The 27,133-nt window shown below is 39.6% G+C and overlaps 1 protein-coding gene across 1 annotated transcript in view; it reads right to left on the bottom strand.

Annotated features, from left to right (window-relative positions):
- BANK1 (B cell scaffold protein with ankyrin repeats 1) overlaps positions 1 to 27,133 on the bottom strand; it is a 163,772-nt gene that overhangs the window by 136,058 nt on the left and 581 nt on the right. Inside the window, exon 2 of the mRNA XM_032224352.1 lies at positions 533 to 931. Coding sequence (XP_032080243.1) covers positions 533 to 931 — 399 coding nt within the window. The remainder of the gene's footprint in view (positions 1 to 532; positions 932 to 27,133) is intronic.

Below are 27,133 nucleotides of genomic sequence, written 5' to 3'. Positions count from 1 at the left end.
TTTCATCATAATTAAGATGTCAACCCTGAAGCTGGCCTGGCTGAAGCCAATGGAGCTTCAGTGTTGCCACACTAGAGCTGAAGGATAAGGAGGGGGGGATTAGAGTAGGCTGGGATTGTGTAGTCAAAATAAAATACTTTCTCTTGAAAACCAAGGATGTTCTCACACCAGGCCAGAGGAAGGAGGAGTGATGTCACCAGGTTACCAGACAGTGCTTTGATTGGACCATGTGACTGATCGTTTGGGGTTGAGAGAAAACCTTTTACTTTTAATTAGGTGAAAACCACAGGAACATGAGTCATTTTTCACCAGATTTATGCCAATATGATATATCCAATAAAGCTATTCTTTGAGGAATTCATCTGCCTTGGAGTTTTCCTTGGTATGGGTCTATTACTTGGAACTCTGACATAAGTTATTTCAGGAAATGTTTAAACATAAAACATAGTAACACAATCTCCAAGCTTGCATATTTTCCCTTAAATATATATATAAATTAGAAGCAGAGAAAATAAGGGAGGGAGGATAGTACCTTGTTGAATAATATCACATATAACAGCAAGATAATCTTCCGGCCCTTGATCCGTAGTCATCAATTGGTAGCATTTGTCTATATTCAGTGTCTGATAGATAAGGGCTGAATCTTCTACCCCACAAAGCAAAATGGCCACCCTTTCAGGTGGCTGAAGAATCTTGTTCAGAAAATATCTTTTTTTCACATCCAGGCCCTTTAAAAGACCGTTTGATATTATCAACAGTTTGCATTTGTAAGAGCAAAGAAGTGGCACTTCTGAATGGTGAATCGATGCAGCTTCTAAGTCGTAAAGTAAGATCCTGTCTTCTAATACAATGTGCTTGAAAATTGATTTTAAATACAGAGCCCATTCCTCAGCAGCTTCTTCATAGATAACAAGGATGCCCTCTGTATTTTCTGAGGGAATAGAGAAAAGAAAACATTTCAGAACAATTGTCACTTTGCATTACTGTATAATAATAATATCAGAAGCTAATATTCTGAAGGGGTTCAATATCTAGATTCCTGTGTGTAGTTATAAGGAAGAATTTAGCATCAAAAACAGATGTATCTAGACACATTTAAGAGATTGACATACTTTCCCAGCTCTCAGGAAGCATACAAAAAAGATTGAAATTTCATGTTTTACCATTACATTGTTAAAACCTAAGAAGATCTCTCATGATTTCAGCATCATCATCTGGAAGCTTGCAACCTGTAACTAGAAGACCACCAAGGTCCCTTCCAACTTTGTTATTCTGTATTCTGTTAACGTTTGCTCAGAATCTCTTGACCTTTTTGCAGTTTTAGGGGTGCAGATTAAGACTCTGTGGGGTACTTGGTACTTACAATCTTTGATCCTTGTGGGCAATATTTCTTGGTCTCAGTATTATGGTCTGACTGGCAGATCTCTAGAGCATAATGCTGCAGATCAGGCTACTGTCTAAATGTATAACATGACACCAAAACTTTGTTTCACCATAGTGAACAGTTTGCCCACCATTTTTTTTGCACGTAGATCGGTAAATTGGCAATATAATGTGGCTTTGGACGACCACTTCAGAATGCACTGAGAAAGTTTGCCATAAATACAAACCACTAGACTAGAAGCAGTTTCAGTACAGGGATAAAACGTAGCAGAGATCTGTAGTACATCACCAATTCAGAGAAATTGGAGGTTTGCTTTGATGAAATTTTTTGCTCTTTTGACAATAGACTTCTCATTGAAAAGAGGCTTCTAAGGAGAACACTACAGGCAAAATTCAGTAATATAGGCAAATATTTATTATAAGTTGATTAATTAAATTCTAAAGCAAACTAGCTAAAACAGACATTGTCCCAACAAAGCTGGAGTACCTTTAGATTTATAATTCTGGTGAGATAAAGCAGTGGTCTCCAACCTTGGCAACTTTAAGACATGTGGACTTCAACGCCCAGAGTTGAAGTCCACAAGTCTTAATTTGCCAAGGTTGGAGACCACTGAGATAAAGATTTTGGGGCAGGGAGGGAGACAACCACCCATATCAAGGGAAATGTTTGGCTCAAATGTTAAACATTATTGGATTGGATTGGCTCATAGGAGTAAATGAGGGGATTGAAAACTTCCCTTTCCATCTATTGCTACCATGATGATTTCAAGGGCTTGCCACACAAATATATATTTTGGGGAAGCCCAAACTGTGATTAATAATAATTTGGTTGGCAAAATAAAGGAACTACAGCTTTCATTCTCATTGTTGTGTCATTAATGCTAGATCAGGAAATCCAAGCTGCTGGCATACATTTCTTAGAATCATAATTGCATGTTATCTGGAAAATGCTATGGTCGATAAGGCCCTTCCAGATAACAGATGCACGATAAGCTGCCCAGAGTTGTATGGAAGATGGGCAGTTATATAAACAGAATACAAAGAAAAGATCCTATATACAATTCCAAGCAAATGGCTGTTTAACCTCTTCTTTAAAACATCCAGTGATGGAACATCACAATTCCTGGAACCAAGCCATTCCACTGATGAATTGTTGTCATTGATCAGAAATTTCTCCTTAATTCTAGGGTGTATCTCTCTTTGATAAGTTTCCATCTGCTACTTCTTGTCCTGCCTTCAGGACAATAGGTGCTTTGGGGAATCACAATACCTGCACTACAGTGTCTTATTTCGTGTCTTTTTTGTCACTAACAACATACTGTAGGTTGACTTAATGTCTACAAACTTCATTTCCTCCTGATCAGACAACTTATGCATGAAAGCTCTTAACTATAATGAAAGAATAGAATAGAATTCTTTATTGGCCAAGTGTGATTGGACAAACAAGGAATTTGTCTTTGGTGCATATGCTCTCAGTGTCCATAAAAGAAAAGATATGTTCATCACCAGAGGTGGGTTCTTACTGGTTTGGACCAGTTCAACCGAGTAGGTAGTAACTCAGCCAGCCACGCCCCCAAACCGCGGCGCTGTAGGTGCTGCCATCTTGATTTTTGCTTCTGCGCATGGGCAGAAGCATTTTTTTTTACTACAGTGCATGCACACGTAGCATACATCAAGCATGTGTGAAGCACATCCCTGAGCAAACCAGCAGTAGAAGAAGCCGGAACCCAACCCTGTTTGTCCCGAATCGTAAGGTACAACACTTAATGATTGTCATAGGGTACAAATAAGCAATCAAATCATACTAGGAAACAATCAATGTAAATCGTAAGGTTAGAAGCAACAAAGTTACATTCATACAGTCATAAGTGGGAGAAGAACCAGTCAGATGCTACAACTAGAGCTATTTGAAAGAGGATTTCTCAATTAACGGAAGTTAAATGCTGGTGATACTCAACTTATAGCCATTTGTTTAGTAACTGATCAGAGTTACAGCAGCACTGAACACAGTGACTTGTGATTGGTTTTCACACTTACAACTGTTGCAGCATCCCTGTGGTCACATGATCAAAATTCAGACCCTTGGCAACTGGCATGTACTTATGTCTGCAGTGTCCTGGGGTCATGTATCACCTCTTGCAACCTTCAACAAGCACAGTCAATGAGGAATCCAGATTCACTTAACAATTGTGGTATTAACTTAAAAAGTGCAACGATTCATTTAACAACGGTGGCAAGAAAGATTGTAAAATGTGGCAAAACTCAATGAACAACTGTCTTGCTTAGCAACAGAAATGTTGGGCTCAACTGTGGTGGTAAATCGAGGACGACCTGTGCTACTATCACTTGACTAAGAATTAATCTTGACTTCTTGTTCCAGCCATCATAGGATAGTTTGCACTCATTCGTTAGATCTACTTTACAGATTCATCTACATTGGACAATAGTTTGCAGACAAGCTATGTGTTGCGTTAGTGTTTATTTTGGGTAGAGATAAAATAGAAAGACAAATGAAGTGTAATTCTACCTGTGATATGCCTACCACCGAGAATAAGATCCTGTTAATGGCACAAGGTGCGCTGATCATCAACAAAATGACAAGACACCATTTTATATAACAATCTATACTGGTAGCCTGACAGCTCAGGTTTATTTCTACAAGAAGCATTTTTTCCAAGCAGAATTGTCACATACTCTGTCAGTTGTAGATTGGAAAGAAATCAGCCCACAGAGATGTTTTTAGATTTTTTTAAAAAGGTGGCATGAAATACATCTTTGTTTTAAAATTTTACTGTTATGTGTTTGGGTAAGGCTGCTTACCATATACATGTTTCATACATGTAATGAATACTGACTGTAGTATATACTTTAATTTGATGGCTTGTATTCCATCTTGACTGCTCAGAACTCTATGATAAATGATTTCTCTCTCTCTCTCTTAGCCTAACACACCTCACAGCAGAGATGGTATTCAGCCAGTTCTGAGACAGGTTCTGGAGAACCGGTAGCAGAAATTTTGAGAGTGGGGAGGGAATGGGGATTTTGCAGTATCCTTTCCCTGCCACGCCCACAAAGCCATGCCCACAGACCTGGCAGTAAAAAAAAATTGAATTCCACTACTGCCTTACAGGTTGTTGTGGACAAATAGGAAATCAAGAATGTTTTATATGTTAGCTGCCTTGAATTATTTGTAAAAATAATAAAGTTGAGATATAAATGAACGAATAAATAAATCAATACATTTCATTTTCTCCCTAAGAGAAATAGCCCTAAGAAAATGATTTTGTTAAAATTATTCCAAGCCATTAAAAAGCAATAATAAGCAATCCTACTTATTCACTTTCTAGTCAACCTCTCATTTCCATTTATTTGTTTCTGCCCATTTCTTTATCAGTGTGGGACCTTTTGATCATGGAAAATCAATATATTGTGTAAGAACCCAAGCACATGTATCCTGTAAATATTTTCCCATGGTGCCTCATAGGAATTACTCTGCATACCTTTCCTGATATTTAATTTTCCATAATACAATTTTCCGAACCGGATCTTTACTAAATGTTCTCCAGCCTAATCATTATCCAATTGAGAAACTGAACTTCTGCTTGAATTATGATTTGTATTAAATGAAGATGAAACTTAAATACTTTGGCCACTTAATGAGAAGGAAGGACTCCCTGGAGAAGAGCCTAATGCTGGGAACAATTGAGGACAAAAGGAGAAAGGACGACAGGGAATCAGGTGACTGGATGGAGTCACTGAAGCAGTTGGCGTGAGCTTAAATGGACTCCAGAGGATGGTAGAGGACAGGAAGGCTTGGAGGAACATTGTCCATGGGGTCGTGATGGGTCGGACATGACTTCACAACTAACAACAACAACAACAAAAATGCTCTCCAGCCTAATCATTATCCAAATGAGAAATTGGAACTCTCTTTGAATTAAGATTTGTACAAATCAGCAACAAGGTGTGGAGATACAGAATAAGTTGAAACTTAAGCATGGATTGCAATGAGTTTCACTGACAACTGAAATTCAAATATATTGAGATTTGAAGGACTTCAATCACTTTGTTGTTTTATTTGTCTTTGTTTTATTGGTCATAGAAATATGGAATTCAAATGATATACTTAGGCTACTAAATTCAATTCCCTGCACAATATACCACTAATAGCACTAATATACCATTTCACAGTGCTTTACAGCCCACTCTATGCAAAGCCCTCAATGAAAGCAACCCTATCAGAGAGTTGTTGAGTCCATTTCTGAACACATCCACTAAAAGGAACTCCCTTACTTCCTTGGGTCATGCTCTTACTTTTAGAACATTATTAATAAAATTCAACTGAGATTTGCCCTCTTACAATGTAAATCTATTGTTCTACATCCTGCTGTTTGGAAGGATGAAGAACTTGTGTGGTATCCTTTCATACATAAACAGTGCTATCATAACTTCTCTTAGGTACTTCAATCTCTCATCATAGGACTTGAATTCTAATCCTTATTATACTTGTTATCCTTCCCCAGTTTGTTGGTATCCTAATTAAGATGTAGTGCCCAGAATAGGACTCAAGACAGAATAGGACACTCAAGATGGGATCTGACCAGTGCGAAATAAAAGCTATAACTATTACTGTTATGAATTTGAAAATATACCTTTATTGCTGAAACTTAAATTTGCCTCTTTTGCAGCAGCCTCAAACTATTTTAATTATTATTTCAAGCCAATCATACATCATTTTATACCTCTCCTTTTGGTTGCTGTCCTAAGAAAAGAACTTTGCAGTGTTCACTGTTACATTTCACTTTTATTTTTTCTAGCTATCAAAATAATTTTGAACATTATTTCTGCATTCTAGAATGGAGGCACTTACTTGGCTTAAGAAAAATCTTGGACCCCTCATCAAGAAGCCAAGATCTAGGGACACAATATTTGGTTCACTTTTGTTGTTCATAGCTTCTTACAGAAATCCATTGGAAAAATTGTGGTTAGGATATTAGGATATTAGTTAGAATTCACATCATCTGTGAATTCAGTAAGCATTTCTTCCATTGCTTCATTGAGTAATTAATAAAAATATTTAATAATTGGGGATCCAGCACTAAGCTTTGTGACACCCTACTTGATGAAGATTAATAGATGAGCACTTGTTGAATCCACTTAATTGTCATGCTATTGAACTCTCATTCTACCAGCCTGTTAATCAAATGTCAAGGGATACTTTGCTGAAATCAAGAAATCTACATAAATCAATGTATGATGAAAGTTGCCTGAAGGATGAAAAGAGAAATTGAATCGCAGTCGTACACTTTTTTCTTGAGAAATCCATGCTGATTACTCATAATTACTCAATTGTTTCAAAGTGCTTACACAAGAAACTCTTTATAATCTTCTCTAGAACCTTTGCCTTGTATTGATGTCAAACTGTCTATATTGCTTTGAATCTATTTCATTTCATCTTCTATTCTAATTCATAAAAGTTTAAGCAGATCATCAGCAACTTCAATCCTCATTTTAGCATCCTATTCAACTGACCTTGGAAATCTAAACAGGTATTTTGTCATCATATTTCTTTTAGTTTCAAGTTTTAGCCCATCTCCTTCATTCTAGATATTCATAATTGGCTACTCAAACATGTTCTTTTCATAAGGAAGACTCCATCTAATATTTATATCACTCTGTTAGCATTTACATCAGAGTAACCAATCCGGAGAAGTATTACTAGCTGTGGACCAAATATATTTGCTATGGACGACTATTTCATTGCACTGTTTCCCAGAATTTATTGACTACCAATTCATTTCTAAGAGGCTTAATGGGTGAAAAAAAGAACACACGCTGAAACAAATTTACTTCTTATTTTATTTTCAGAAGGTATGTGCCACATACTTCATAGTTCTGGGTAGCCAAAAATTCTATACACATAAACCATATTGTGGTTGTAGTATCGTTCGTTGATCTGAATGAGAGGACTGGCACTATTAAATTGAAGAAACATAATATTATCACAGTTCAAAAAACGAATCCATAGTTCGTTGGTAGCATTTGGAAACCCAATAAGATATATTGTTAGGATCATAGTATGAAAAGTTAGACAATTGTAGCCTGTCTCACAATACAATGTAGGAACTTTTTGATGTGGAAAGCTATTGTTTAGGATGTGGGCATTGGGCTACTTTGAAGTAAAAGATAGCTTAGTTTCAACCTGAAAAATAAGGAAACAAGACCCAGAGTCTAATAGGAACATTCATACAGTGATATTTAGTTGATTTATTTAATTGGAAGGGGAAACAGAAACTGGGATGGAATACAGAGGGACCAGTCACTTTTCTCCTTAAATAATACCTTAGGTCTATAATACATGATTTATAATACATTTATAATATACAATATGAAAAAAGGAGGAAGAGGGTAATCATTTACATTAGTTGATACTTTAGAAGGAGAAGAATTCCTAGTTTTGCTGCACATAATGCAGTTAATGTTATTACTGGGATGAAATTTCAAAGTTCCAAAATGCAAAGTATGTGATCCCACCCCTCTGTTCTAAAGGTCTATGCGAAGTTTGGAATATTTCCCTTTTTTTCTGATTAATAATCATTCTCCAGGTTTAGGGTAGCTGGGAAGTTAAACAACCACAGAATGAAATAAATTATCAATAATTCGCAAACAAACTGAACAATGTATTTCAAAGACAGAGTGGACATATGAATAAGATTCCAATGGAAACTCAAACATCATCAAACATATTCCATAGCAGTGGTGGGTTGCAGGTGGTACACCCTGGTACGGGCGTACCGGAGCCTACCCGGAGCACTGGTACCGTTCCGGTATGGTGCTCTGGAAGGCCCACTCACCCGCCCGAGCTCCTTACTTGTCCTTTAAAGCCTACAGTGCCTGTGTGATGCTCCGCCGAGCAGCTGGAGCACCACGGAGGTTTGTGGAGGTGTCGCTAGTAGGTACGACGCATGCGCGAGCTGTGAGTGTCCATGTGGATGCCGGCGGGCCCATTCCAACCGTACTGGTTGGAACAGGATCCAGAACCCACCACTGTTTCATAGCCAAAAGGTCTCAGAATTGGTCTGAAAGCTAGCGTTTAAACAAATATGGAGATCTGACTGTGATAACGATAATTTTTCCCCTCCTAGTATTGGTTGCTTTGAATTGGGCATTTTGATGTAGATGCCATTTCCTTTTTAAATCCTCTGCCTTCTTTTTCTCCTTCTTTTGCTCTCAATGTTTGCATTGCCCATCTGTTTTCCCCCTCTTCTTTCTTGCTTGGCAGGCTATTGGGGAAAGCACTGATCATTCTTGCCAAACATATGAATAGATTTCTTTCTTACTTTTTGAAATGAAGCCAAAGGCATCATTGAATCCTAAGGCAACTTTGCAGTTATGGCCATCCACCGCTTAGTTACTGATGTCTTTATAACATCAAAGTAAGAAATTTCCTGTAGAAAAACATTGACCCAGAAAAGCAGGCTTCTTCAGCACTTTGCTAGTAAAGGAATAAATCCTGGCTTTTAATAAGCAAACTTTTATCACCCTTATTCCCTTTAGTGGCAAATTTCCTTGAAGTATATGTCTTCAATCCCAAATAACTTCCCATTAATTGAAAGCATTACTAAAATCCTTTGTCCTAGCCCAGCCAAACATTCATTAATAAATATGAATAGTCCTTCTTACAGATTGTGGTGTAGTGATGCATAGGATTACATTCTGGATAAATTCAGGTTTTGATTGGGAAAAAGGCTGATTAGGAAGAAGATTGGTTCCTCTGCTGCATTGGGTGTGATTCATGGTCACACAAGTGCAATTACAAGCAGCAAATGCCTATTTTAGAAATGTCAACAACATCGCTCTATTGTACATGAAGATTCAGACTGTGCTGCCATTGGTGCAATGCTTGGCTTGTTCCTGGAATCTCATTGCAACTGATATAGAGCTCTGATATAGACCTGACTACACGCCAACTTTATGAGTTTGGAAGTGTGGCAAGAAATATCCATCTGGTTCAGTTCTGCTGGGAGAAAGACACTGGAAACATGGAAGCTGATTGGAAAGAAGGTTTAATGATGAACAGAACCATCAAACAAATGGCTCCTGTGCAGCTGACAAAATAGTGTTGAGAGTGAGGGAGTTTTATACCTTATTTGGGCTTTGCACTTAAATTTCCTGTTCCTATGCAAGAACAGTATTCTGTTGGCTGTTGTCAGATTTCTATGGAGTCATGTAAGGGTTATATAGGGGTTGTAGCTGGCTCTGAAGGATCATGTCCTGTTAATACCAATAGCAATAGCACCAGTGGTGGGATTCAAATAATTTAACAACTGGTTCTATGCCCTAATGATTCCTTCCAACAACCAGTTCACCAAACTGCTCAGAAAGTTAACAACTGGTTCTCCTGGAGTGGTGCGAACTGGCTGAATCCCACCACTGAATATATATATATTTCAATTATTTAATTCTTGTTTTCCTGAAATAACATTTTTGATGGGAGGCTAAAATATAATTCAATCCATTGTCTACATACTGTACCTTTAGTGGGATATAGTCAATTATTTTATTTTGGCTGATTATTCTTCTTTGCTGGAAAACTTACTAAACGTCCTTGAGCTAGTCAGAGATTCTGAACTTACTCTATTCTGATGTAAGATATAATTTCATGTTGGACTACAAATAGCTGATGTAGGATTTTTGTTTTGTTTTTAGTCTATCTAAAAGGTATTTTAAATCTGCATCCCAGGCTGAGCTAAAAGTATGGAAGTCTTTACTAGGTAGATTGCAGCTTCTTGAAAGTTAATAACAGAAAAAAACTGAAAATTAAGATATCCTTGGTAAGGCTAAAATTACAACTGAAATAAGTCACTAAACATAAAATAAATTAATAATATTGTGAATTCTATCAGTTGCCACAACTCCTCCTAAATAGCTTATTTTTTTAAAAAAATTGGAGCCAATTTGATTTCTCTCAGATTATTCTGAGATATTAGTGCTGTCACCAATAAACAATGATTATGGACCTCTTCCAGTTTGGTATGGTGGTTAAGGCTTTGGATTTGAAACTGAAAAATTGTGTCTTAAGTACAAAGCCGGTTGAGCCACCTTGTGCCAGTCATACTGCCCCAGCCCTAGGAAGTATGGAATTACAAACCACTTCTGAAATCTTGCCATGAAACCTGAAAGAACTAGTCTAGGTAATAGCCAGCAGTCAACTCTGACTCAACAAACAAACAAAAAACATACAAATAAACCTCTACATCATAGATTTCATAGAAACAGGAAATCATCAAATACTTCTCCATCTTGCACTTACTAAGTGAAATAAGTACAGTGGTTTAGTATATATAGAGTAGGGCAGTGTTTTTCAACCTTTTTTGTGCAAAGGCACACTTTTTTCATGAAAAAAATCACGAGGCACACCACCATTAGAAAATGTTAAAAAAATTTAACTCTGTGCCTATATTGACTATATATAAAGTGTTTTTCCCACGGCACACCTTACACTATGTCACGGCACACTAGTGTGCCGCGGCACAGTGGTTGAAAAACACTGGAGTAGGGCACCTAAATCTCAAAAGCAGAAACTGCACTTCAGTGGAATTAAGATGGCTTAGAAAAAGCAACACAAATAATGGGCACGAAGTAGTGATGTTAGTAACTCTGAAAACTTCTAGCCAAGTGCGGAAAGCATGTATGCATGCGCGCACACACTTATAATGCAATGTGCACACACACTCATGTGCCCCACTCCAACACATGTGCGCGCAAACACCTGCACCCCGCCCCAATGCAGGCATGCATGACTCTCGTGCAGGTGCACCCCCGTGCATGCATGGCAGAGACCCGAAAATCAGCTGGCCAGTGGGAGGCACACGTGCATGCGCAGTCGAGTTGAGCTGTGGTGATGGCTCGCGTGTCTGCAGAGAGGGCTCTGTGTGCCACCTGTGGCATGCATGCCATAAGTTCGCAATCATGGTTCTAGATATTGAAGTGTAAATTATGATTTTTACATAGCCATTCCTTTTGAAGATACTGTTACAAAATAATTTTGCCAAAGTAGTCAATGAATAATATAAATTTGTTTTCTAGTAAAAAGAAGTCTAACCATGGCAGACCTTTGTCTGATTTTCATAGGTTTTTAACATGAAGTATGGTTCTTATTTGGCTATTTCTTTCTGGTATGAATTTTATTACGATATGTCACTCAAGAAGCCCATGGGAAATGGCTAATTATGAATTTTCCTTTGTGGTGGAAAATCTTTCAAATAAGACAGACAGCTTAGGTTTTATATCAGCTTGATTTTGACTGCTTTTAATCTTGAGCAAAAACTATATATGTTTAATAACATATATTTTTGCTATTGATGGGGCTTTTGGCCTATTTTTAATTTATAAATGTTTCACAGAAACTCCATTCATCCATAACTTGTTTAATTTGCAAATACAAAGCATGTTTTGTTCTAATAGGGGAATGCAGCGGCTTGGGCAACATGCTTAGGTTTTTGCTACTTAAGGTTTTAGGCGTTTATTCAAGAGGAAAATGTCAGAATGACAGTTTGGTATTTTCAAAATCAAAATAAGTAACTAAACACAAAACTTGCAAATATGCCCAAATTTTGTTGTGTGCACAGTTGGTTTACAGTAAGCCAAAATATATAACAGTTGATATATACCAACTTTTGTCCACTCAATGTTTTAGGTATCACTAAATAAATTTGTTCCTTCTAAAAGAAGATGGTTTGGTGAGATGAGTGGCAATATAAATTCAATTACTTTATGCTATTAATTACAATTGTGGCAATATTATTTTATTAATAGTAAAATATAAAATTATCTACTTACAAATTATTGAAAGACTTCAGTTGCAATCTAATAGAATTACATAAATCAATAGTAAATTTGGAGTTTTTCATTAAAAACTGGGACAAAACTCTTGTTTGTGCATATCATTAAGTCAATCCATATTTAGACAACTTTAGTGATTATTTCTTCTTAATAAAAAATTGGCCAAATGTTTTTAATACTCTGAAAAGTTCAATGACTGGATTCTGAGAGATAATATTGGTTTTCTTGTTTTGTTTTTTTAAATTAAAATCACTAGTTGATTTTTATTGCATAATTATTACATGGGATTGATTTGAAGGATTAAATCTGAATATCAAAACATAATTTCTCCATTAGTACAGAACATTAAGAGTTCAGTCAACCAAGAACTGCTCCTTGGCAACTACTACAACAGTTAATTAAAATCCTGTTGAATTACAGAACTATTTTGGACTTAATTATTTATGCATTGAAACTCTTGTAGTTTCTAGAATGAATAAATACAAAGAAAGGGGCTATTTATCCATTCACCCAAATGAAATATTATGGATATTGGTAGAAATATATTTGTGTTTCCACTATGAATTCTACTCTTAGGTTGAATTCTTTTTTTTTACCTTTTTTAATGCATACTAAAGTTTAGATAGCAAATTATAATTCATTTTTGAAAATAAACAAGAAAGCTTTCCTGTATTCTTATCAGTTAAAGCAAACATCTGAAATCATATTGGCCACACCTTTTCAAATTTTCAATCAGATATCCTTCTGAACACTTGATAAACTTTAAATTGGAAATGTTAATCTCACTGATTGAAACAGGCATGGTACTGATGTTTGCAGAATATGTATAGGATGATTACACACACGTAGACATAGACACAGGCAGGCAGGCAGGCAAGCATGCACGCGCGCACACACACACACACACAGAGCAATAATCTGGGTACTCATTTTACTGATCTCGGAAAGATAGGAGGTTCAATCAACCTTGAGGTAGTCAAGATTAGTTAGTCAGTTAATTTGTTAGGATTAGGAAGTCAGTCAACTTCCTAATAGTGTGGTCAATTAACCAGTGGATCAGCTTGCCATTAGAAGTTGTGGGTGGTTCATCACTGGAGAATTTTAAGAAGAGACTGGTCAGTCACTTGACTGAAATGGTGTGAGGTCTCCTGCTTGAGAAGGGATTGGGCTAGAAGACTTCCAGCATCACTTCCAGCTCTATTCTACTTGATTGGTTGATATGATCAAATGCCTGGCTTTGGGCAGAGTTAGCATGCAATACTGTATTCTAACCACTGCACCACCCACAGACATATACATACACAAAAACGCATGTACACAGGATATATATACATAAGAGTTGATGGGTTATATTGAGATACATTCCCAATTCCTATCTAATGAAGGGAGAAAAAAAGTACAATTCAATACAGCTTCTGTACAAGCAGCTATGGAGATAAAGTATATCACTATATTAAGAGAGTAGATGCATATTAGGAAATCTCATCTGTACTCTGCAGCAGGAGTGGGTTGCTACCAGCGCTACTGCTGGTTTGGCGCACATAAATGTGCATTTACAGATAAAAAGATCTGCACCAGTAGTGGTTTCCAGATCTCGTTGCAACCGGTACTGTGCAACAGGGCCCGGTGTAGCCCAAGTGCACGCGCACAGCATGTGCACAAATGTGTGCAACACACACATGCATCCTTACCTCCATGATGCCACCACGATGCTGCAGCTGCTCGGCGGAGCATCATGCAGGTGCCGTATGCTCCATGCATATGTGTGGAACGCCTCAAAGAGCTCAAATACAGGGAAAGAGATCAGGTGGACGGGTGGGCCGTCCAGAACACTGTACTGGAATGGTACCCAGTGATCCCAGCAGGTACAGGTATTCCTGTACCAGGGCATACCACCTGCATGCACAGACATAAGAAAAGGGAGGGAATTACATTTCTGCAATGGAGAATGTTCTGTGCATGCACAGAAACAAAAATAAAGATGGCACCGCCAACAATAGAACCAGTTCAGGTGCGTGGGTGGCCGAGTTACTACCTACTTGGCCAAACCGGTCTGAACCAGTAGGAACCGACCTCTGCTCTGCAGTCTTCCAAAATTCTCTCAGATTGTACTATTTTCCTATACAAAGACTCCATCAGTCAAGCTGCTTCAATCCCACCAACATGGCAATACTACATAGAAACTCACTAATAACTTGGGCTGTTCACTTTCTCTTCAACATTTTTCTCTATTGGAATTCTGACAGTCAAAAGCACTGGCTTCAGATGCTTCCACTGCTACCTACAGAGAGGAACACAAAACACGGCTGTGACCAGGGGGGGCCTTTGCCCAAGTTCGTCTGGTGCACCAATTGCGGCCCTATTTGGATTGGGAGGCACTTCAAACGGTCACTCACGCCCTTGTCACCTTGAGGCTGGATTATTGCAACACGCTCTACATGGGGCTACCCTTGAAAAGCTTTCGGAGACTGCAGTTAGTTCAGAATGCGGCCGCACGAGCGATATTGGGTGTGCTGAGGTACACCCATGTTACACCTATCCTCCGTGAGCTGCACTGGCTACCAATTGGTTTCCGGACTCAATTCATGGCTTAGGGCCAGAGTACCTTCGAGACCGCCTGCTGCCACATACCTCCCAGCGGCCAGTAAGATCCCACAGATTGGGCCTCCTTCAGATGCTGTCAGCCAGACAGTGTCGGCTGGCAGGCCCTCGGAGGAGAACCTTCTCTGTGGCTGCTCCGACTATCTGGAACCAGCTACCCCTGGAGATCCGGACCATACCCACTCTCATGGCCTTCAAGGAAGCTGTAAAAACTTGGCTGTTCCGGCAGGCCTGGGGCTGTTGACCTCACTGTTGAGGTCCAGCCCTGATTAGAATGAATGTATGAGGGTGTTGCTGTTTTTAAACTGTTTCTTTTCTCGTTATGTGGTTTTTTTCTCTTATTTTTTGTAAGCCACCCGGAGTCCTTCGGGATTGCGGCATATAAATATATTTAATTAAAAAAATAAAATGTATTTAATAAATAACCTGAAATCAGAGTTCTCTTTCTATTATTCTTGATGGTCAAACATAATCTATAGCAGTGGTGGGATTCAAATTTTTTTTTTGCTGCTGGTTCTGTGGGTGTGGCAGGGGAAGGTTACTGCAAAATCCCCATTTTCTCCCGATCAGCTGGGACTCAGGAGGCAGAAAATAGATGGGGGCGGGGCCAGTCAGAGGTGGTATTTGCAAGTTCTCTGAACTTCTCAAAATTTCCGCTACCGGTTCTCCAGAACTGGTCAGAACCTGCTGAATACCACCTCTGATCTATGAGATAACTCTGAGTCTCTGAGATAACTTCCTGGGACTATTGGCTTGTATCTGAATTTAAGGACCTTTCCTATTATTTCTTTTGAAGCTCTTTAAGCTTCTCCTGAGCTTTGCAGTACAATTCTCTTGACCTTCTATTACAATCCATATTGTATTCTGAGCAATCAGATATTATGCGAGTGATTTGGCTTCATTAATTCTAAGCGTGGCTATATGGGCTAATCAATAATGTATATCCCTTCAGAAATGTAATCCTTAAAGAAACTGTCCCACAGTGTTTTAATGATAGCTCAAACTACTAGACTAAAGAGAGAACAAGATCAATTTTATAGAATTGATCATTAATAGGTGTTGGTGAGTAGGAAGTATGCATGTGTAGGCAATAATGGCAATCATTATTTGAAACTCAGCCATCTAATGAAAATAGCTATTCATTGCCTCAAGACTGATAATATACAGAAACATCAAACTTGTGTAGTAAATTGTAGTTACTAATGTAGATAAATACAATATTTCAGGCTGCATACAGCTGTCCCGCATGTCATCTGATATGGGTGGGAATATCTTCATATTCAGAAATGCAAGTTACAAAGAATTTAAAAGTATAAAAAACCCAATAAAAGAATATATTATGTATATTAATTTTATATACTGAATGTATTTATAAAAACTAAAAAAATATAAAAATAAAGCCCAATAAAATCTAAAAAAAGGTAAAAGGAATCTAAAAGGAGGGCTAGGATCAGAGGTGGTATTCAGCAGGTTCTGACCAGTTCTGGAGAACCGGTAGCGGAAATTTTGAGTAGTTTGGAGAACCGGTAAATACCACCTCTGACTTGCCACGCCCCCATCTATTCTCTGCCTCCCGAGTCACAGCTGATTGGGAGGGAATGGAGATTTTGCAGTATCAGTGACATGCGGTGAGGTTGATACCTGGTGAGGCTCAGCAGGGCAGCAGTCGGCCTCGGCGGGGGGGGGGAATTTGCATCGCGGGAGCAACCAAGCGCCCGGGTCTGCAGCAAAGGTGCTTGGTGGCTCCCGCGATGCAAAGTGCCCCGCTGCCCCCCCGCTGTCCCGGCCTGCATCCGCTGCTTCTCCAAGCTCCGCTGCTGGAAGTCCCGGATCGCCTCTGGGGGAGGGCTGAGTGAAAAACGGAGCGAAGCTTCTCTGAGGCTTCCCGGCGCTGCCCAGAGGCTCTTGCAGGAGCACGTGTCAGCGGCCGGCGGCCTGGAGCGGCCCCGGCTGTGAGACAAGGGAGAACTTAAAGTAGCCGCTGCCGCTGCCACCACCACTGCCCCGCCGGGCGAAGGACACGTGCTCCTGCAAGAGCCTCTGGGCAGCGCCAGGAGGCCGCAGAGAAGCTTCGCTCCGCTTCTCATCCAGCCTTCCCCCAGAGGCGATCCGGGACTTCCAGCGGCGGAGCCTGGAGAAGCAGGCCGGGGCAGCGGGCGGCAGCATTGGGGATGGTGGGGCACGTACTTTGCATCGTGGGAGCCGCCAAGTGCCCAGGTCTGCAGCAAAGAGGCAGCCTCCTCCTTCTCGCCCACTCCTCTCTCCTCTGAAGCATGCCCCGCCCAACGTAAGCGTGCTCAAGAAGACACGATTGGCTGCTTCCAAATCAGGAGGCGGGAGAATTAGTGCCTCTTTTCCATCTGAACTTCTTTGCCTTTTAACTCTTTATTAACTTTTAGAAGGCGAAAAATTCCTTATGGAAAAGAGGCCCCGAGTTCTCTCGTCTCCTGCTTTGGTTAACACTAAGCAGACACCAAGCCACTATGAGCTGGAATCTGGTAGCAACTATCTTGGCTTTAATTATTAAAAAATATATATTTAAATTTCTTTATTTTTCCTGAGGAGACTGGTGAGGCTCCGCCTCCCTTGCCTCTAGTGACTGCACGTCCCTGTGCAGTATCCTTCCCCTGCCATGTCCACCAAGCCATGTCACACCCACAGAACAGGTATTAAAACAAATTTGAATCCCACCATTGGTTAGGAGAAATAGAGAGAGCAAACTAGATCTTCCAAAATACAAAACATGTTAGAATGACAAATAAGGTGCTCAGTAAAACTGGTTTACGGCACAGGCCATCTTCTATTGTTGCCACACAGAACTCGACAACATTATATGTTGTAGCGGGTTCGGGTATCTGAAAACAGCAGGAAAATATCCAATTGTGCCACCTGCCATAATGGTGAGATGAAGTAGTGTGAGTGTCTCCGTATTGCAGACACTGGAGAAGTACATGTACTGGTGCTTCCAGAAGATGTCCAGAGTCACAGGGACAGTGTGTCTCAGTGGTGGGTTCCTACCGGCGTTACTACTGGTTAGCTCTGCTCACATGCACAATTGAATGAAAAATACTGAGGGGAAAAAAAGGAAAACAGCTGAGGAGTGGCAATTCAAGCTGCCGCCCCACATCAGCTGGGCTTCAGAAGCTGACATAAAAGTAAGTATAACCCAGGGGCGGGTGGGCAGGCTCACTTTCAGGGGAAGGGAGAACTGGTTCACTCTCTACTTGAAGGCAGCACTATCGGTTCAGGACAACTGATTTGAATCGATAGAAACCCAGGACGGGTGTGTCTCCATTATGTGATCTCCCCGTATCAGCCTACAGAGACAGCTGAGGCGAGTGCATGACATTATATTCTCCAAAGATTAGAAGCTTCAAGATTAGTTGAACATGCCGTAAGGGAGGCAGAGGATCTGTTGGGTTGACTGGCAATAAAGATGAAAGATCTGGCTAGGTCCAACTGGCACTCTGTGTCTTTGTGTGTTTCTGATGAAAGGTAGAAAGGGACTGAATTTATGCATACAGTTCAGTGGTGGGTTTCCATTTTTTTTACTACCGATTTTCTCGTGTATGCGTTTGCGTGTCCGGGCGGGTGAGCAGAGCCTCCTGCCACTGCAACTACCATTTCACCTGATCTGGGCTGAACCAGGAGCAACCCACCTCTGATACAGTTGTATATGTCAGTAGTTTGTTTGTGAAAGAGAATGGTTTGTGTATGACATCAATTTTGTAAATCGGGGGTTTTAAGTCTAATATATTTGCTTTAATCATTAATAATTATTTTATATACGGATTGTTTTTGATGGTCCTGACCTTCTTTTGGAACATGACTTTGGGCACGTAGACATAAAATGCACAAAACCACACATGCATATATCTAGCAGCAAATCTGTCACATGTACACACTTATCTCCAGAGTTGGTTTCAAATGGAGTTCAGTGAAACTTTAGCTGGGTTTCACCTAAACTTCCAGATTAACATTGATACTGGAGATTACTCAGCATTTTTATCTGTCTAAAAAAGTTTTTCCCTGTCCACACTTCCTTCAGGAGCTGCACTTACTGTAAATCTGAAGATCTTTATTTCACATTAAAATGATACAACATGCATAGACTTCTGTTCCAGGAGACAGTACTGATTTTTTTTCTTCAAATTTTATCTACTGGCCCTTTTTTGTAACTATGTTTCTAGGCTGAAAAACAATATAAAACAAGATAAGTTTGACGTGTATTATACTTGTGACATTTATCTTCATGAATGAAGGGAGAAACAGTAACTCAAGTGTGGCATAACCATTAGTGAAATATTCTGTCGCTGCCTCTCCTGTGAACTGAAGATGGATGTCATAAAAGATGAGTCATAATGTGTAAAGCTGTACAGAAAAGAACAGAAGCTTTTTTTAAAAAAAGAGCCAGAAGCAACCACATTATTACTGTAAGAAAACCCAAAATCCATCACTGTGGGAGAACCAATTTGCATGTTGGGCGGAACTGCCAATATATTTATATATATATATGCTTTACTGTAAGTATTTGAATATGCTCGGGAACAAGTTGGAGCATTTTATTTGGAGAATTTTGCTTTTTATTTATTCAATAAGTAAAATTTTGTAAAAAAAAATTAGTAAAATAATTTTAAGTAAAACAGATGACTTCACAGATTGCTTGAAGAGAACAAAGAATAGAGAACAAAGAATCTGATTATGAAGAAAATATGGAGATTATTAACATTATTCCCCCTTCCCCCCCTCCCCGACTATGGACTGAACATTAATGGCTGATTTGATGCTGCTAGAGCTGGCTGGTGCAGTATCTGTCACTCAACGGATAGTAGAATTAATTTATCTTGTAAGGTGAGACATTGCATATGTTGTTCTAGTTTTCAGCATATGTGCATTTCAGGACAAAGAACCCTTTAACAGAAATGGTTCAGGAGGTTTCCAACATTTCACTTCATATTATCTTGAATCCCAAAATTGACAGTTTCCAAGATAATTGCAGAAACCAAGTTGTTTCCTGGCTAGACAAGTAAAATATTTCATTCTGTTCCAGCAGACAAATATTATTTTGCCATTTTGTCTAGATTGCTTTACAAGTTATTTAGATTGCCTGGGCTGATGGTTTTAAGAAGATAATTGCTAACGTTTGGAATAAAGATCTAATGCTCATGTTAACTGGGCGTCTCAAAGCATGCTAATCCCATTTCAATCCTCACACTTCAACCTCACAAAATGCCCCCAAATTACAAATTGGGTAATGATTTGAACATTTAGAGCAGTGATGACAAGCTTTTTCAGCACTAAATGCCAAAAAGGGAGCACACACACATCTCCAGAAGAGGAGCTACCCAGGGGGCATGTGCATGTCGGGAAATGAACTTCCAGTTTTCGGAGCACGTATGCACACCAGCTAACTGGTCTTCCAGTTTCTGGCACTGCTGTACATGTGAAGGCCATCTGAACATCGCACTCGCATGGGCGCCAGAAGCCCAAAAGAGAAACAGACTTTTGGACACACATGCCATAGGTTCACCATCACGGATTTAGAGGGATGGCATGGGGAGAAGGTCCCTTACTCTCACCTTCTTTGAAAAAGAAAAAAAGGCAGTACTCAAATATGGACATTTTGCCTTCAAATTTGGCAATGGTCTATTGATGTTTGAGAGCAGCATCTGGATGCTCAACTTGTTCTAGATTTAGATTTAGATTTATTTTATTTGTATGCCGCCCTTTTCCGGGAGGGACTCAGGGCGGCGAACAACTCAAGGGGGGAAAGGGAACATAGAACACAATACAAGTAATTAAAATAACCAAGAACCACACAGCCACACAGGTCGAGAGGGGAGGGGAACTCATCAACCCCAGGCCTGCCGGCACAGCCAGGTTTTGACGGCTTTCCGGAAGGCCTGGAGAGAGGTGAGGGTCCGAATCTCTGCGGGGAGTTCGTTCCAAAGGGCCGGAGCTGCCACAGAGAAGGCCCTCCCCCGGGTGGTAGCCAGATGGCATTGGCTGGTGGACGGAACCCGGAGGAGGCCGACCCTGTGTGATCCAATGGGTCTTCTAGAAGATTGCTTTGCAAAGCCTCATTATCGTATTACATAACAATTCTTCACATGATTTCATCTGTCATAATCCATATCCTAAACTAGGAGATTTAAAGTATAAACCCCATGGAGGGTTCCAATTAGGACAGCTTGTGAAATGCCTTGATAAATGGACACAAGGATAATACTCAATATTAACTTAGCAGAGTGGTGCACAAAATCATGCTGTTAGACTTCTTCAAAGACAAGAAAGTCCATACACACTCACAAAAGTGGGAGAGGTAGTCATTTCTGAAAATCTGATTTCAGCAAGAATGGAAATAGTAAACAATGACAAATATGAAAGTAAACAAGTCTAGAAAAAAATAGTCACCATATAAATTAGTGATGAGAAACTTTTTCTGAGTTGTTGGGTTGCATTTCATTTCATATAGGCCTCACTTAGCAACCACAATGGGGAGCGACAACTCCATCGCTAAGCATAAAATCGCACAACCCTGACAGCCTTACGATGGCACTTCCCATTCAGTCATTAATTGAGACATCACTGTCACTTGGTCTTTTACTTCTGCATTCTCCATTAATTCTATTCATCAGAAGCCAGTTGGGAAGCATGCAAATGGCAATCATATAATTTCAGGACACTGCGACAGTGGTGGGTTGCAGGCGGTACTTCCTGGTACGGGTGTACCGGTGCCTGCCCAGAGCACTGGGTACTGTTTCGGTATGGTGCTCCGGAGGGCCCACCCACCTGCCCGAGCTCCTTACCTGTATTTGAGCTCTTCAGGGCTTCCAATGCTTCGCCAAGTGACGCGGAGGCTCATGGAGGCATCACAAGAGGTAAGGATGCATGCGCGTGCTGCGTGCATTCATGTGGTGGACTCCGGGCCCCATTGCCCCGTACCAGTTGCAACGGGATCCGGAACCCACCACCGCACTGCGATGATTGTAAATGCAAAGATTGATTTGAAAGCTGCTTTATTTCTTATACTGTTGTAATTCAAACAGTCCCTAAGTAAGGCAAGGACTACCTGTAGCCTCTAAGTGTTGTGGGGAAGTATCTCTTGACACAGTGGTCCTTGACTGAATCCCAGAGCATGAATCATGGTTGTAGGGAGAGGCTTAGCATGACTTGCAAACAAGAGAATGAAGTAATCTGCTGTGCTGCGATCAATTAAGCCCACACCAGGTCTATTTTTGTGGAACTGAAATTCAACCGTCCCACTTCCAAACTGCTGCCTGAGTAGGAGTTAACTAATCCTTATCGCTTCTGAAATCTAGACGACACTGTAGATAAACCCTGTGAACCTGAGATTTCCCTAGGACCACTTTTATTGCAATTTTACCCTGTTTCCCTGAAAATAAGACCTCCCCGGATAATAAGCCCAATCAGGCTTTTGAGCGCATGCGCTAAAATAATCCCTCCCCAAAAATATTGCTATACAGCAGCAGCCATGAGGTGACCACGCTCGTGCCTCCTGCACCTCAAAAATAATAAGACCTCCCTGAAAATAAGGGTGCGGGTTTATTTTGTGGGCCAAAAGAAAATAAGACCCTGTCTTATTTTGGGAGAAACACGGTAAATTCTACCTTAGTACGGATAGTTTTTGATTTACAACAGTTCATTTAAGGACTGTGCGAAGTTACAATGGCACTAGAAAAAGGGTCATGTTTTTCCACACTTATGACCATGGTCACATGATCAAAATTCAGAACTTGGCAACTGACTCATATTTATGACAGTGTTCTGGGGTCTTATGTTTCATCTATTGCAACTTTCTGACAAGTAAAGTCAGGAATGGGCTTCAAAAATTGCAGCAACGGGTTTGCTGTTCTTCTGCTGGGTGGGTGTGGCATGGCTTAGTTGGCCTCCTGCACCATGGGGGGGGAGCTTTTTTACCCTCCCCAGGCTCCGGAAGTTTTCCTTGAGCCTCTGGGAAGGTGAAAACTGCTTCTCCCGGGCTCTGGAGTAACAGGCTTGTTTTCGAAATTCAGGAACCTCCAGTAGGTCCATTCCCCCCCCCTCCCCGAGCCTCCACGTGAGCCGTTCACTTACCTGGCACGATGTACAGGCTGTATGGAGACACCTGGGAGGGGCAGGGTGGGGTGGGTGGGGCCAGCCAGGAGTGGGATTTATGGGTTCACCGAAGGATTGCCCAAACCCGTGCGAACCCCCAGCAGCCCATCTCTGAGTAAAGTCAACAGGGAAGCCAGATTCACATAACAACTGTGTTACTAAGTTAAGATCTGCAGTGTTTCACTTAGCAAATGTGGCAAGAAATGTCTTAATTTCTGTTCCCAAGTGAGACATTTGTTAAGTGAATGGTGGCAAAAATGACTTAACAAAGGCCTCTGTTAGGAACATAAATCTTGGCACAATTGTGGTCGTACGTCGAGGATTACTATATGTGTACACAGCAGAGGGAAAAGGAAATAGGCAGAGCTTTTCTAAAATTGTATGCTGGTCACACTAAAAATATTACTCTCAAGGGAGGAAAAAAAGAAGAAAAGATAGATAGTAAAGCAGAAGTTGATACCCCCCACCCCCCGATCTTGGAACTTTAAAATGAGAGTTGCTGGCTTCTTAAAACCTGTTGATTGTCTAGGCCTTATAAAGCATGAAAAAATCAAATAAATTCTTCTTCCACATTTATTTTCAAGGTATAAAAGCATTCAGTTATATGATTTGCTGCTAAATATTAGAACGTAATTGGAATGAAATTTCTACGATTCCCCTGGGGCAAGTTCACATACAAGATGCGAACTATTCTTGACCTGAGGTATAAAGTTGATTTTGTTTTGGTTTTGATTTTATTTTAGATATTTGAAAGTATAACCAAGAAAAAAGAGAAGAAAGGAGGAAAAAAAGAAATAGAAAATACAAACTATTTGAAACTGAGTAAAAATGTTACAAGTTACATTAGATTAGATTTTGTATGATTAGACGTCATACAAAAATATCCTATATCAACTTTGAATTGTAAAACTGTTATTAAAATCAAATAAATAACCAATTTCTAGCAAAAGCATTCAATGTCTTAAAATCTTCAGCTAGAATAGTGATTTTAGAAGGAAAATTTAGGAATTTCTAGCTAAGCTGAAAAAACCTCTGATCTTATTATAAACCAAGCAAGATGTATTTAGATTAACAGAAAATAGAGTGGGAAGGAACCTTGGAGGTCTTCTAGCCCAACCCTCTATTTAGGGGTGGGTTGCTGCCGGCATTACTGCCAGTTCACAACCCGTGCGCGCACATGCAGAACAATTTACAGTGAACTGCGCATGCACAGTCCCTGAAATCTAAAATGGCGGTAGCCAAGCAGCAGTGACGGAACCAGTTCGGGAGCGTGGCAGGCCTGGGTAGCTGCCGATTCTGTGACCCGGGCCTGAATTCCACTACCGGTTCAGCCGAACCGGGCTGAACTGACAGTAACCCATCTCTGCCTCTAGTTAAGTACAAGATCCTGATACCATTTCAGACAAATGGGTGTTCAATCTCCTCCAGTAATGGAGCTCCTACAATTTCTGGATGCAAGCACTCTATTGGTTAATTGTTCTGTAATATTCTAAAGCTCATACTGAACATAAGGTACAAATCCACATACAGAGTTACAATCATTTTGATATTAACCAAAAAAGAGCTGGCAAAAAAAGAAAGTTTCATTCCGTGGTGACTCATTTCTCACAATTAATGAGATTTATGACTTTGCCACCCAATGCAAAAATATTATTATTCAAGTAAACATTGAATTTCTACAAGAATTATTTGTTACCAAAATTTTGGTAACAAGAATTTTTAATCGAACTACATATTTTGACAATCGATGTAGGCATAATATAACAAATGAAAACATCTTGAACCAATTTTATTTGAATACATATTTGCAGTAAATATAATATTCCCCATCCATCAGTATTCTCGTCGCATACCAGTTGACCTGCTTAGATTTTGCATTTATTTCACATACAGATTTTGACTTGTTTAGTTTCTGCAACATATTTGTCATAAATTGGTAATAATTTAAATATAAGGCCCAACAAGTGTTTTGAATTTTATAAGCTTTTAAATTTTAGTCAGCTGTCTTAGTTTCCCACTTTATTTTTTAATTCCCTTTGAACTGTATTACTAATTTGAAGATATTGGAACATGGCAAGACAGACTGGCCCTGAGTTGTCAACTAAGAGATAGTACTATATGCTTCCCCCCCACCCCCCAGACTATATGCTGAATATATTTACACATATTTACACTGAGAGAAGCAAGATTGGAAGAAGATGACATTACTTTGATATTGATGACACTACCCTGATGCTGTAGCTGACTATGCAAATGAGTTGCAAGTAATGAAAGTCAAGGAGCCCAGTGAAATAATGGAACTAAAATTAAATACCAAGAAGAACAAACCAATGACAACAAGTACAGCTACTGCAGTGGTGGGATTCAAATAATTTACCAACCAGTTCTCTGCCCTAATGACCAACTGGGTAGGTGGGGCTCGGTGGTCATGTGATCATGTGGGTGTGGCCAAGTCAATGTCACTCAGGTTGACAGGCACTTCACCTTAGCCGTTACAATGTGATAAGGGTTAACTGGAGAGGCAGTTTCTGTAAGCAGGGCAATAAAGATTAGGCTAGAAACAACACCAGAATGTTTCCTTCCTGCCTTCCTTATAGGATTAGCCCTGTAAAGTGGGAAAAAAACAAAAGATTTCTTCCAACAACCGGTTCTCCGAACTGCTTAGAAAGTTACCAACCGGTTCTCCCGCATAGGTGCGAACTGGCTGAATCCCACCACTGAGCTACTGGTATTAGAAAAGCTACTATGAGTAGCTTTTGCCCTTTTGAATGGACCTTCAACAGTAGAGTATCCAGCAGTTAAGAACCATATCAAAGATTAGCACTTATTAAGGTTACAATGAAAGTCTTGGAAAATATGATGGCGTGAGGTGTTTATAACTACAAAAATAAGAACTGTGCAGGAAATGATTTTCCTAGTGATACTCTATGAAAGTGAGACTCTATGGAAGTAGCTTATTCTGAAGTGGCAGGTTCCAAAGTATTAGTTTGGCAAAGATGCTAATGATATCTTGAACAGGTGAGATTTACACAGCCCACATGAAAACCCATCATGAGGCCTGGCCTTCCCTTGGACAGCTGGGAAAAGTGTCCCTCGTGCCTCAAGATAACTACATTGCAGAAAAGGGGGCAGTTCACACTTTCACTACTGAGCAAAGCCAATCATGAAAAAGATATGTTGGCCAAGGCCATTATAGGAGGGGAAAAAGGAAGAAAAAACTCCTCAAAGGTGAGTGAGTGTGTGTGTACCAAAATTTAAAGTTGAGTTGAAATTCCTCAAAAGAAGGTTTCTCCACTTTCTCCAGGATATTTTTTATTTTTATTCAGTCCCCTAAAAAACAGTATGCTAATTTTATTTTCAATAATATTATTCTTTTATGTTTTGGTGAGGGTGAAACAGATAACATTTCTTCCCCAGATCACCACTGAAAATATGTGAGTGGTAAAATATATATTAAAAACAACACACTTTTTTCTTTTAAAAGTAAGCAATGTTAGTGATGAATATATCTCTAGAAAAGTCTACCCAATCTGGTATACATCAGGTGTGTTGTATTTGATCTTCCATAATCCCCAGCCAGTATGACCTGAGGTTGTGTCCAATGGAAGATTGCAAGAATTAAACATACTTGCAATACCTTAAACTGGAGCAAGTTATGATTAATTATTTCTTTTACTCTTGGAGAGAATTGGAGAATTGGGGATGGAATTTCCCCTTCATTCCCCTTCTTTTTTGCCTCAGAATAAATAAGACTTAATTTAAGCAGCCATTTCTACATAAATTTGCTGAAATCTACAATCATTAGGAAAACTTGGCCTGATTAATGCTTTATTTCAAAATTGAAAGACAAATAAAAATTCATAGTAATATTGTCGCCTTATATTCATAATTAAATTCTTGCTAAGTCTCCTAATTCAGAATATGTAACCTATCTATAATTGACAACCCTCCAGTACTTAATCAAATTCTAATTCATAAATGAATAACAGAGATGGTGGCGTTATGAAAAACCTGTTAAGTGTCAAAATCAGTCATGCAGATTATGCTGCTTTGTGATCCTTGTTTTTCTGTTAAATTAAGGCACACTAAATAATTCTAAATCAACTCAGAGTAGTCAAAACAATATTTAGAAAGATAAGATTAAAAAACATAGAATGATTGCATACATTTAAATAAAGAAAAATTA

This window comes from Thamnophis elegans, chromosome 9 (assembly GCF_009769535.1).
Source record: "Thamnophis elegans isolate rThaEle1 chromosome 9, rThaEle1.pri, whole genome shotgun sequence".
In the NCBI taxonomy this organism is placed as follows: Eukaryota; Metazoa; Chordata; class Lepidosauria; order Squamata; family Colubridae; genus Thamnophis; species Thamnophis elegans.
This window is presented reverse-complemented; position numbering and strand designations above follow the sequence as displayed.